The 13,270-nt window shown below is 43.2% G+C and overlaps 1 protein-coding gene across 2 annotated transcripts; it reads left to right on the forward strand.

The window, feature by feature from the left end:
• The first annotated feature begins 56 nt into the window (after window positions 1-56).
• On the forward strand, window positions 57-12,194 carry LOC139568639 (protein phosphatase 1 regulatory subunit 12C-like). 2 transcript variants are annotated; one of them, XM_071390590.1, is made up of 20 exons: window positions 57-450; window positions 1,012-1,186; window positions 1,297-1,427; window positions 2,692-2,810; window positions 3,090-3,249; window positions 3,459-3,603; window positions 3,963-4,037; window positions 4,355-4,434; window positions 5,523-5,632; window positions 5,799-5,863; window positions 6,117-6,247; window positions 7,367-7,454; window positions 7,583-7,700; window positions 8,806-8,915; window positions 9,429-9,493; window positions 9,581-9,620; window positions 9,835-9,939; window positions 10,380-10,430; window positions 10,620-10,670; window positions 11,101-12,194. In XM_071390590.1, exons 1-20 carry the CDS (start codon window positions 227-229, stop codon window positions 11,185-11,187), a joined length of 2,130 nt encoding a protein of 709 aa, XP_071246691.1. In that variant the 5' UTR covers window positions 57-226; the 3' UTR covers window positions 11,188-12,194. The 2 variants fall into 2 exon arrangements, with proteins under 2 accessions (XP_071246691.1, XP_071246690.1); XM_071390589.1 differs by having other exon boundaries at window positions 61-450; window positions 6,114-6,247.
• Window positions 12,195-13,270: the final 1,076 nt, after the last annotated feature.

Below are 13,270 nucleotides of genomic sequence, written 5' to 3' on the forward strand. Positions count from 1 at the left end.
AAGCGTACGCATCGTTTTCGTTGTCAGCTAACCTACTCCATAAGTAGACCGGAACTGTGACATATTTTTTCAATGGTTAACGGCCTGAGTGGGACATCTTCATTTTATGCACCATCTTTGGCTTCACACCCAGTGCTTTGAATAAGGAAGTGAAACTATACACATGGAGGGTGTGTCTTTTCTATCGAATATATATTTTATTGAATAAAGTCCTCGTCGCATAATAATGGGGGACACAGCAAAGGATAAACGGCAAGAACAATTGAAGCGCTGGTCCGGTTCTAGCACCGACAGAGAACCGGCTGTGCCCAGGCGAAGGTGGCGGGGCGATGTCGAGGATGCAGGCTGCTCGGAGGCCGTAAACAACGCCGTTTCAAAGGACCATTCTCAGGATGTGGAGGGAAGCGGATCGACCACCGGGGAAGCCAATAGTCTTCTACTCAAACGAAGGTACTGTATTGTCAGATTGATGCATTACTAGCTAACTAGCCAGCTAGCTAGGTTATCGCTAGCTAACTAGTACTAATACTATACCGGATGCTATTCAGGAATGCTGTGCGTGGGCTAGGCACTTGCTAGCTAGCTTTGCTGATACTTTGAATGTTTATCTCGCTAACTATCTATGTCTGCAATCACAACAATGGCACATGCATACATACATTGTCTACTGTCTAGTAACGTTAGTAGATTTAGAACAGTTCTCTACACCATTCGACAGGATATGTAGCTAACACACCCACATTGGCTGGCTAGTCATTTTTGGAAAGTTATCAGGCAGTTAACTATGTTTCTGGCTGACTAGTTAAGTTAGCTAACTACATATCTAGTTAGCTACAGTCCACCACTGTTGTTGACAACCACTGGGTTTAACATGGACTATTTGGAGGAGGGGAATATGACCAGCCTTTCATGTATGCAAATAATGAGGTTTGAATATCTGCCATGGAGTCCTGGTAAAATATTCACTTTAATAACCTGAGTAATGTCACTAAATGATGACCTCTACTATAGGAGGCGAGTGCGGTTTGATACTGCTGCAGAGTTCCTGGCAGCTTGTGCCAGTGGTGACACAGATGAGGCCCAAGAGATGCTGAAAGATGCAAAAGAGTCAGAAGGCAAGAATGGAGACTATCAGGGAGAGGTTGTGAATTGTGCCAATGCTGACGGAATCACAGCTCTTCACCAGGTAAGGACTTGTGGTAAATGAGTAGAATGTAGTGTCTGTGTATTGACTCTACAACCTATAGTCATACTGGAGAAATGAATATCATCACCCTCTCTCCTCGTTCACTGTAGGCTTGTATAGATGGCAGCATGGAGGTGATGGTCTTTCTCCTGGCTCAGGGTGCCAACATAAACCAGGTGGACAGTGAGGGCTGGACTCCGCTGCATGTGGCAGCCACCTGTGGGAACCTGGAGATCACTGAGTATGTACAGTACACTATATCACTTCAACATTTCAACTTTCCCCCCTCTGATAACCAGGTGGTGAATCGCATCTCTGCATGTCTGGCAGACATATCAGTGTGGATGACGGATCACCACCTCAAGCTGAACCTCGGCAAGACGGAGCTGCTCTTCCTCCCGGGGAAGGACTGCCCGTTCCTTGATCTCGCCATCACGGTTGACAACTCCATTGTGTCCTCCTCCCAGAGTGCTAAGAACCTTGGCGTGATCCTGGACAACACCCTGTCGTTCTCAACTAACATCAAGGCGGTGACCCGTTCCTGTAGGTTCATGCTCTACAACATTCGCAGAGTACGACCCTGCCTCACGCAGGAAGCGGCGCAGGTCCTAATCCAGGCACTTGTCATCTCCCGTCTGGATTACTGCAACTCGCTGTTGGCTGGGCTCCCTGCCTGTGCCATTAAACCCCTACAACTCATCCAGAACGCCGCAGCCCGTCTGGTGTTCAACTTTCCCAAGTTCTCTCACGTCACCCCGCTCCTCCGCTCTCTCCACTGGCTTCCAGTTGAAGCTCGCATCCGCTACAAGACCATGGTGCTTGCCTACGGAGCTGTGAGGGGAACGGCACCTCCGTACCTTCAGGCTCTGATCAGGCCCTACACCCAAACAAGGGCACTGCGCTCATCCACCTCTGGCCTGCTCGCCTCCCTACCTCTGAGGAAGTACAGTTCCCGCTCAGCCCAGTCAAAACTGTTCGCTGCTCTGGCACCCCAATGGTGGAACAAACTCCCTCACGACGCCAGGTCAGCGGAGTCAATCACCACCTTCCGGAGACACCTGAAACCCCACCTCTTTAAGGAATACCTAGGATAGGATAAAGTAATCCTTCTAACCCCCCCCCCCCTTAAAAGAGTTAGATGCACTATTGTAAAGTGGTTGTTCCACTGGATATCATAAGGTGAATGCACCAATTTGTAAGTCGCTCTGGATAAGAGCGTCTGCTAAATGACTTAAATGTAAATGTAACATCAGGCAATAGAATAGGGACTACCTATGAAAGTGTTCTACATTCCTCTGTTATAGTGTTGGGCAGTCGTTGCAATTGAGTTAACCTGATTTTGTAGCCTAAGCCTCCCTGTGCCAATGTTTCTCAATTCAACAAGGCTGTATTGTTGTCTGGTACAGCAGGGCCTGTAAAGCTGGTCAAGTGCTTTTTGTTTACTCTTAATTTTGTGGCCTGTTTCTCAGTTGTGGATGGTTTCAAACTCTCTTTCTATATCTCAGTTTCCTTTTGCAGCAGGGTGCGTCTCTCACTGCTGTGAACTGCGATGGCGACGTCCCCCTAGACATAGCTGAAGACGAGGCCACTGAGTCGCTCCTGCACCAATACACAGTGAGACAAGGTGAGTACGGTGCTACCAACATGGGGAGGAAACAAAGGAGAGATTCAGGGTGATAAGTGTTGTGGTGTCTGATTTATAAAGACGTACTGAGAAGGAAGGGAAGCCAGGGCACGCTCTTAGCCAATTTTTGGCTTGTGATGCTTTCACGTTCCATATCGAGCTAAACAAGAATAAGGCTCTCCCTTTTTCAATGGAGTTGAGAGAGGAAGAAGCTTCTTGACTACCACTTTTTACACGTTCTTGTTGAGTTGTTGGTTATACATTTCATTCCTGTCTCAGGTGTGGACGTGGAGGCAGCTAAGCGGGTGGAGGAGGAGCAGATCATGAAAGACGCCAGAGCCTGGCTGACAGAGGGGCCTCCCTCAGAACTACGGCACCCCAAAACTGGGGCCACTCCCCTGCACGTGGCTGCAGCCAAGGGCTACCTAGAAGCCATCAAGTGAGTGTCCATGACCGTGTCCCAATTCTCTCAATAAACCTATTTTTCTTGTCTCTCCCTCACAGCCACTCTGACAAGCTCAATAACTCTTGAGTTTATGGGAAAACAGGGCATTGTTAAAAAACAAACAGACAAAATGAATGAACTCAATTGCATAGGCTTTCTGCTTTGCTCTCTGTGCTAAACCACTCTGTGTTGTTGTGGTTCAGACTGCTATGCCAGTGTGGTCTGGACGTGTCAGAGATGGACTGTGATGGCTGGACGCCTCTCCACGCAGCGTCACACTGGGGGCAGGGAGATGCCTGCAGGATATTGGCTGAACAGCTCTGCGACATGGAGGTTTGCAGCAATGGGGTGAGACAGACAGACTAGAGCCATACACATGTATCCTGGAGGAGCTGTAGGAGGACAGGCTTATTGTAATGACTGGAATGGAATTAATGGAACGGAGTCAAATGTGGTTTCTATATGTTTGATACCGTTCCATTTATTCTATTCCAGCCAATTCCAATGAGCCCATCCTCCTCAAGACATTGTTCAATGTCCCTCGAAATATTGCCGACTGCTTGTATACCAGGTCTCTGTAGTATTTGTTACTACTTTTTGAATGCTAGGCTAATGTAGCTTCGTCATGTGGTAGGAAGTGTGATGCCACGTACTGTCTTGCTGCTTCCTTTGTGCTCTATTTTCATTTTGTAACGTCAACCCTGCAGGGTCAGACTCCGTTTGATGTCGCTGATGAGAGTGTTGTGTCACTGCTGGAGGAGCTGTCACAGAAACAAGCCAATGTGAGACTTCCCTTTTTTTTGTCACTGTTCATGTGTGCAAAATATTTCTCTAGATGGCCAATACAAAACTGCCTGATTGTGAAATATTAGTTGTAGATTTCACATCTTTTTGGAATAGTATCATTTGACTTTTTGCCATATTTGCCATCTAATATTGGGCTGTTCTGCAAAAGGCAGTCTTCCAATGTTTCTCTTACTGATGAGTGATGCTGTCATGACTCTTGCTACTATATTTGCCTTGCAATATTATTCTTATGTGTGTTATCTAATGACAGTGGTCATATTTCTGTCACTGATGACCGAGTGTCCCTTCACAGTGGCGTAATGAGCAGTCCATCATGGACAGACAGAACCCTGCAGGCTCTACTGCTGCAAAAGCTGATAGCAAACGACGGAGGTCAGGATATGCCTATTACTACTGCATCTCATTACAAACAACAGATATGCCTTATTACTACTGCATCTCATTACAAACAACAGATATGCCTTATTACTACTGCATCTCATTACAAACAACAGATATGCCTTATTACTACTGCATCTCATTACAAACAACGGATATGCCTTATTACTACTGCATCTCATTACAAACAACGGATATGCCTTATTACTACTGCATCTCATTACAAACAACGGATATGCCTTATTACTACTGCATCTCATTACAAACAACGGATATGCCTTATTACTACTGCATCTCATTACAAACAACAGATATGCCTTATTACTACTGCATCTCATTACAAACAACAGATATGCCTTATTACTACTGCATCTCATTACAAACAACAGATATGCCTTATTACTACTGCATCTCATTACAAACAACAGATATGCCTTATTACTACTGCATCTCATTACAAACAACAGATATGCCTTATTACTACTGTATCTCATTACAAACAAGGGATATGCCTTATTACTACTGCATCTCATTACAAACAACAGATATGCCTTATTACTACTGCATCTCATTACAAACAACGGAGGTCAGTATATGCCTTATTATTACTGCATCTTATTTTCTATAGTTTATTTTCCTCTTCTGATCTGTAGTATTTAATTTGCGGTTAGACTGTAGTTGGAGTAAATGTGGTGGGCTTGGCCTCAAGTATCACATTTATTTATTTATTGTTTTCATGCGGAAAGATGGTTTTGTCTTCATAAGACATTTCGATGAGATTCAATTGGATAGTTCTTCATTGACTGATCTTATTTTACAAAGATGGCTGACTATGAAAAAGGCATCTTCCTTGTAAATAATAGCAGGGATTGTGTTGGACAGTGTCAGAACTGGATGCGTTCCTCCACTGAATTTCATGGCTACATTCCGATCATTATCTCCTCCCATGTATGCACCAATCCAAAGCTTTTCAATGCACGGACGGGAGTGAACGAGAGCACACTTTGGGAGAAGGGTAAATAATCAGAATGCAGCCTATTTCTGTGAAATGCTGATAATAATCATCTCTGTGTGTGTTTCAGGACCTCGGTGTGCAGGATGAGCAGTAAGGAAAAGATGAACGTGCAGGACCAGTCTAAAGAGAGGAGGTCTGAAGGCCTGGAGCTCAGCGAGGAGAAAGAGAGCAGCCCTGGTATATAATATGTCTGGTCTCACACATACACACACAGACATATCTGCTTTCCTGAAGACGTATTGAAGTACATGTTCACATTTTAAAATGCTCTGGTCAAATGGTATGGCAATTTTGAGTACCCAGTCATGAATACCCACTGACCAGAGTACACGTCCTGTCTTAGAAAGCTCCACTCTATCCAGTCCAGAGACAGAGAGTGCCACCTCCACCGTCAGCCCTGCTGAGAAGGTAAGACATGTCTCAATGTATCTTATGCTGTACTGTCGATGTTGTGTAGTCTACCTGGGTCCGTCGGGCTTTACACACTTAGTTATTCGTTATTTTCGTATCTTCGCTGTTGATGTTCACAAAATGTCCTTTCCGTTTGAACGTCAAGAAAAATGTGAATCATCAGACTAGCAACAATGAATCGATTAGTGTCAAGAGGAGTGTTATTATTTCCATGTATTAATGTGGTCCTGTCTTGCCTGTGGTCCAGCAGGTTCCAGAGGAGAAGGATGTGGAGGAGCGGGACCAGGACAGAGCCAGTCGTACAGCCCGGGTCCAGCCCACCCCCCAGAGGAAAGACCCCCTGGCTGATAGTCCCAACAACACCAACCCAGACAGACGGAAGTAAGAGCCACACGGCACACAGTAAACACACATTTAAAGCTTAGTGGCCTGGCACAACTATAGGAAAGATGACTGAATAGTTGGTGTAGCAGGAGGCAGGGCGTGGCACATAAAAAGGAAGGGGTGATGAGAGCTAATGAATGAAAGACACTCAAGACAGGCTGTTGTTAAAGCGCTGTCAATGTGTTTTAGTAGAGGAGTGTGTCTCTTCTGCTGTAAATTAAGTGGATGTGCTTTTATGGAGCTGTGTGGGTGTGTTCTTTTGGCGCATAATGAATATACGGCTTCTAATGGAGCTGTGTGGATGGGTTCTTTTGGAGCATAATGAATCGAAGGGTTCTAATGGGGCTGTGTGGGTGTGTTCTTTTGGAGCATAATGAATATACGGCTTCTAATGGAGCTGTGTGGATGGGTTCTTTTGGCGCATAATGAATATACGGCTTCTAATGGAGCTGTGTGGATGGGTTCTTTTGGAGCATAATGAATCGAAGGGTTCTAATGGGGCTGTGTGGGTGTGTTCTTTTGGAGCATAATGAATCGAAGGGTTCTAATGGGGCTGTGTGGGTGTGTTCTTTTGGAGCATAATGAATATACGGCTTCTAATGGAGCTGTGTGGATGGGTTCTTTTGGCGCATAATGAATATACGGCTTCTAATGGAGCTGTGTGGATGTGTTCTTCGAACCAGCGACCTTTCGGCTACTGACCCACCGCTCTTGTTAGTCTTGATCCCCCACTGGAGTTTATAGTTTACCCATTACCCACCTTTTTTACCACTACATCACTGATGTTTATACAGAATCGTAAGTAATGTGCTAATATTTCATGTGACTGTGATGATACGATCATCTGTGTGCTCCATTGATGTGTGTTTGTGCGGAGCTTGATTAGTTCATGCCACGTAATGCCCCAAAACGCTTTGTAGTTTGAAAAAACAGATATCTATGTAAAGAGTTGATTGTTTTATGCAATTCATCATTACAACTGACTGAACTGTCGCTGATGCAACGTGTCAGTATGAATCATTTCTCATATTTCCCCCCTTTCACTGAAACTCCAACCATGGTTACGGCTCTGAATCTAAGGGTTCTAATGGAGCTGTGTGGATGTTTGCCCCTCAGGTTCCAGGCCCCAGTAAGAGACGAGGAGTCTGAGTCTCAGAGGAAGGCACGATCACGCCTCATGCGCCAGTCTCGCCGCTCCACACAGGTACTGGCCATTATAAACCATCTCTTTACGTCTCTTACAGAGTACTTCAAATGGATCTTGTCACCATAACTGACCACCTTTCAGCATAAATAATAAACATGATTTTTTTTGCTTGTTTCCTGTGACAGGGTGTGACGCTCACTGACTTGAAGGAGGCAGAGAAGAGCGTAGCCAAACCGGCTGATTCACCACCTAGCAACATCCTGCATGTCAGCCCTATAGTCACCATAACACCTACTGAGAGAGGTGAGTGGGACTGTGGTGGGAAAATGAGCTGTTTTCATTTATTAATAGTAATGCCATTCAGGAAGACAGGATTATGAATCCTCGTTTTAAAAGTATTTTGGTGTCATGAAAACATCAAGTTGGCAATATCAGATGCATGCTCTAGCCTTAGTGTTCGTTAAAGGCTCAAAATTGCAACCAAAACTTGTATTTGCGACCGTTTGACTTGGCAGTGCTACACACATTTTTAATTGGATGCTAGGGTGCCAGTGATTTTAATTGTTTTTTCTCCTGGGCACGTTACTTTTTGGTTCACAATTTACACCCTCCAATTTCAAAAAATAAATAAATGTTCCCAGATCTCAAGTGTTTTCCCAATGTGGTTTAAGCATTGTTGTGGTCTGAGAACATCAAATTTGAGCAGTTTTTCAACCAAAAAAGGTGACTTTTGCATTTTTTAGGGCCCTACAATCGCTAGCAAGAACACCCTTTTTGAGATTGCTCAAAGATGATTTTTTTTTATGGAGGGTAGGTCATTATAGACCAGAGCTCTCAGACCCTGTTCCAGGAGCTTTTCATTTCAGCCCCATTTGTAATTTTCCTGATTCAACTTATCAAGCAGCTAATTATTAGAATCATGTGCTCTAGATTAGTGTTGGTGCGAAAAACCTACAGGACGGTAGCTCTCCAGGAACAGGGTTGGAGAGCCCTGCTGTAGGCTACTTACGCAGCCTGCAAATTAAACATTTTAATTGTTGCACGCATCATCTGCTTTCCTTGGCCAGCATTCTTTTCATTCAGGCCAGTAACTTTCAGTTGGCATTGGCCCAGTGTGCCACTGGCAAATTCATCTGAATGTCAAACACTGCAATGGCATGCAAATTTTAAAGATGGCTAGTCATTATTAGCCTGGTTCTGTATGGAATGCAGGCACATTATGAGACACAGGTCAGGTCATTATTGGCACGCAGCGGCAAAACAATTGGTACGACCATATCACGTGCTGGTGCCGTCAACTGAAAAAGTTGGTAGCGCCAGTGCCACCGGTGGAAAAAGTTAGTTTCGAGCCGTGCTGTTGAATGCCTTTGTGATCTAGCAATGCCATTATGTTCCTATTGTATTGTAGACAGTGACCCAGTGAAGGAGGTCGGGTCCGAGGGAGAGACGCGGCTAGGAGTGAGGGACCGACGGAAGGGAAGGCGAGAGAGACGCTCCACCGGGGTGGTTCAGCTAGGGGTAAGCGGAGGAACCCCTTCATACATATTCATAGTATTCGTGCGAGAGCTTTTGAAGTCTTTTTGTTCAAATCGTTTGACCATTTCCTCTTTGTATAAACTGATTGAACTTTAATTTGACTATCAGTATCACTCTTTCTTGTCCACTTCCAACATGCCACAAGTACAAAATAAATGTTATGTCCTACAAAGTCAAAGAGGAAATGACACAGTATTTCGTAACCTCATACTCAGAACAGGAACTCCATACCGACCTGAAATGTTCTCTTTTTTTCCTATTTTTCAGTTGTGTAATTGCGGCATTTCTGTATTTTGACTGCTTTATAATGTAGGCCTGAAAGATAGGACCCCCCCCCCACACAAAATGTTGCAATCTGATTCTTTGTCACAAAAGTGGTCTTGTATTACAATATTAGTGGTCCATGTCAAACATACCATTGTCAATGTGGTGTTTGTTACAATGTTCATTATACACTGTATCTGTATATATATATATTTTAATTTTTTTAATAAGAATGAACATTTGGATGCAATGGATGAAGCCCAACAGGATGAAAACCACCGTCATAGTTCACCCAGGTAAGTTGTTTTTCATTTCTATACTACAGTATACTGAATTACTAAACCTCTTTTATATTGAGTAAATCATGTACTCCATATTTGCAGTGAGCCTCAGTTGGGAGATTCCTCACCAGACTACAAAATGGTATGGTATTGTTGACAACTCCCAGTGATTTTAAATATACACATTCTTCAGGCACTTGAAAGATGGAAGCTAAGGCTTTAATAAGTGAGAGGAAAACATGAGGGGGAATGAATGGATGCAGCTGGGTAATAGGAGTTTAAACCACTTCAACTGAGTCTATTTAGAACTGCAGAGGCTCGGCTATGACCGAATCCGTATTTATGTCGCCCCCTAGCTGTACAGGTCGGTGCTGCAGGAGAACGGCCTGCTCAAAGACGAGCTGCAGGAGACGGCACTGCTGCTCAGCCAGAGCAAAGTGGAGCTGGAGAGACTCCGACAGGTGAGGATATGATCCTGTCTGGATGTTGATGGCCATGGGTCAAGATCCATGGTGTATAGCAAAGCCATGTGCCATGACTCTTCCTTGTCTTCTCTCGCTCATAACTCCAGGTAGGGAACTACAGATAAGTCTGGATATGATTATCAGGTATTCCATTTCAATATATCAGATCCACGTAGCAGTGGAAAGGAGGGAGACGAAGAGTACTGGGACACTGTCAGTCTTGCCAGGGAGGCGGGACCTGATGGTGTTCTGTGTGCGACTCTTGACAGTGTGAAGGGAAGTTACATTGTGTAAGACAAACAATACACAGTATTGTAGGAACACCGATGGATTCCACATTATAGCACACAGAATGTGTCGGCATTATACCGCTCGGCTTCTGTGTTGAGCTGTGCATGTCAATGACTGGCCCTGTCGTTTCTGTGTCTCCATTGCAGAGTCAAGAGAGCAGCACAGAGAGGCCGGCCTTGCTGGAACTGGCGAGATTTGTGAGTCCCCTCTTAAACTGTCTGTATTCATGTTTAGGGTCCATTTCACTTTTAGCTTCCCAATTCAGGAAATTATTTATTTATTGGATCAATGGAGGTCAAATGGAATATAACCTAATGTCATTAGCCATAAAGGCTGCATACCTATGTGGGAGTGAGTTATAACATCAGTGTCTGTTTTACTCGCAGGAGAAGAGAGCACTCCAGAGAAAAGCAGTGGAACTGGAGGATGAGCTGAAGGTATAAGGGAATTGTTCCGTCACCGCGGCTAGCCTATTTAACTCATATTTTGTCTGTTCAGACTTGAATTAACCTGCATAATTATTAGCATTGATTATGTGCTTAGGGATCCAACTAACTACCCAAAACACTAACCATAAGCTACCCCAAACTATTCAACAACCCAAAACAACCTAAAAAACAACAACATACTACCCCAAAGAATAAACTATCAAAAACATTAACCACATAAAAGTACTCAAACCAACTCCAAATTACACAAACAAAATTCTGAGAATATGGTTTTATTCTGTACCGTTCGTTCTACATTGCATTATCTGTAACATACAATAACCAATAGATTTCCATCAACCGATCATGATGATAAAGAGAAGAAAAAAACAATTTTCCCTGATATTGTTTGTCTTCCCTTGTTATCGTGTATTTCCAGGTGCTGGTGGATCTCCGAGCAGACAACCAGAGGCTAAAGGACGAGAATGCCGCTCTCATCCGTGTCATCAGCAAACTTTCCAAATGAGCCTCCTCTCCCAAACCTCTATACGGAGAAAAGTGTTAAAGGTTCCTGTCTCTTGCCCAACTCACAAGGCACATACCGGGAACAAAACCCAGCATAAAAGAAACTGCGTTCTGCTCTGATGGAAGACCAACGATGCATTTGTTCAATGACATTTTTGGATTTATAACTGGAAAGAATAGTTTTTGCAGGGTTATTATTCGCCTTTGGTTTGGTTCATTACTCGATCTACTGTATAACAAGCTGAACTGCACCTATGGATTCACAGGGTACTGTACGGTGTTCCTGTTCAAATTCTTAAAGTTGATCTTTTTTAGTTTTTTTGACCTAAGTATTTTGTGCTTTGCTTCTGCGTTACCTTGTTTAAGGATACATGTGTTTTTAAGATCTATTTTAATAACCATGCAAAGTGCACGCTTACGATAACAACATGATTTTACTTCAGAGTACATACCACTAGACACCTAAACAGGACTGGGGGGGCGATGCCAACGTCAGGTGCTTCAGTTCTGAGGAGAGGCGGAGAAGGCTGTTATTAGGTTTTGACATGCATATTCCACAAAAATGTGCCAAAAACACACACCCCATTTACGGCTTGTTTGGCATGTTGTTTGGGGGAAAGGTGAAGTGATTGGTTTGTCTCTCAGGACGAGTCTGAGTCAATATTGTACTTGAGCTGACTACTGTTAAAGTTGGACCAAACTATATGTGCATGTTAAATTTTTTTGAATGTATATTTATGTGTATATTTATGTACAGGGGCCCTCTCCTCATCCAGTGACGTAGTAATGGTCTCTTTTATTTAGAAAAGGACGGAGATGCTGGGTGCTCATACTGTGACGGAGACCTGTTAGTTAGTAGACTGCAAGATGGGTCAAGTCTTTTGAATGTTTACTGCGTTTTTTAAATGCATGCCAAATTGTATTTTGACAATGTGCCTTTCTATATATATTTGTAATTAATATTTACACAACGTCAAAAATAAAATACAGTATGGTAAATTAAGCTCACCATCTTGCCCCCCCTACAGTTCCTGTGAGGTGAAGAGAATAAAACTCATGATCAACACCTTACCTAATGGAGACATTAGGGAAGCACTCACTGCATATGGAAGTCGATGCTCATTTTATTTATATTGTGCTTTTCATTAAAGGTCCAATGCAGCTGTTTTTATATCAATATCAAATCATTTTTGGGAAACAATAAAGTACCTTTAGTGTGATTGTTTTCAATTAAAATGGTTAAAAAGAAACAGCTTATCAAAGAGCGATAATCAAGCAAGAATTTTGCTAGGACTGTCTGGGAGTGATCTGAGTGGGGAGGGGGCAACTGAAAACTAAAGGTTTAGAACTCTCTTATTGGTCTATTAACTCATTTAACCACCTGGTGATGTCATCAGGCAGGCCAAAACTCCATCCCACCGAAACAGGCTGAAATTTTAGGCGGTCTTTTCAAACAGCTCTGACACTAAAAAGGCATTATCATTTTTGCAATTTCACAGTATTATTCCAACCTCATAGTGTGGAAATATAACACAGGGAAATAATGTTTTTGACTGCACTGGACTTTTCAAGATGAATCTTAGTAGGTAAAAAGTCAAGACCAAGATACATTAATAATTACATCACAATCAGTAATGACTCCACAGCTGAGTTCTGAGTTTCCACTTGCAAGTGTATCATTTTACAATAGACAACATCCACTAGATCAAGGCTCCCCAACCCTGTTCCTGGAGAGCTACTGTCCTGTAGGTTTTCACTCCAACCCTAATCTAGCGTACCTGATTCTAATAATTAGCTAGTTGATAAGCTCAATCAGGTTAGTTACAACTGGGGAAAACCTACAGGCGGGTAGCTCTCTAGGAACAAGGTCGGAGAGTCCTGCACTAAATCGACATATCCACTTTCATAAAGTAGTCACATATCCACTATACGGCTTCACATGGAATTAAGCATATAGAGCTGACTTTTATAAAAAATGTTGCTTGAATGTGTTACCAAATCTAAGTTCTTAACTAAAGTAACTGTTAGTGTGATCATTTGAAATTAATAACAAATAAAGTGTCTTATAATACCCTTTGGTCCTT

Source organism: Salvelinus alpinus, chromosome 2 (assembly GCF_045679555.1).
Source record: "Salvelinus alpinus chromosome 2, SLU_Salpinus.1, whole genome shotgun sequence".
Taxonomy (NCBI): domain Eukaryota; kingdom Metazoa; phylum Chordata; class Actinopteri; order Salmoniformes; family Salmonidae; genus Salvelinus; species Salvelinus alpinus.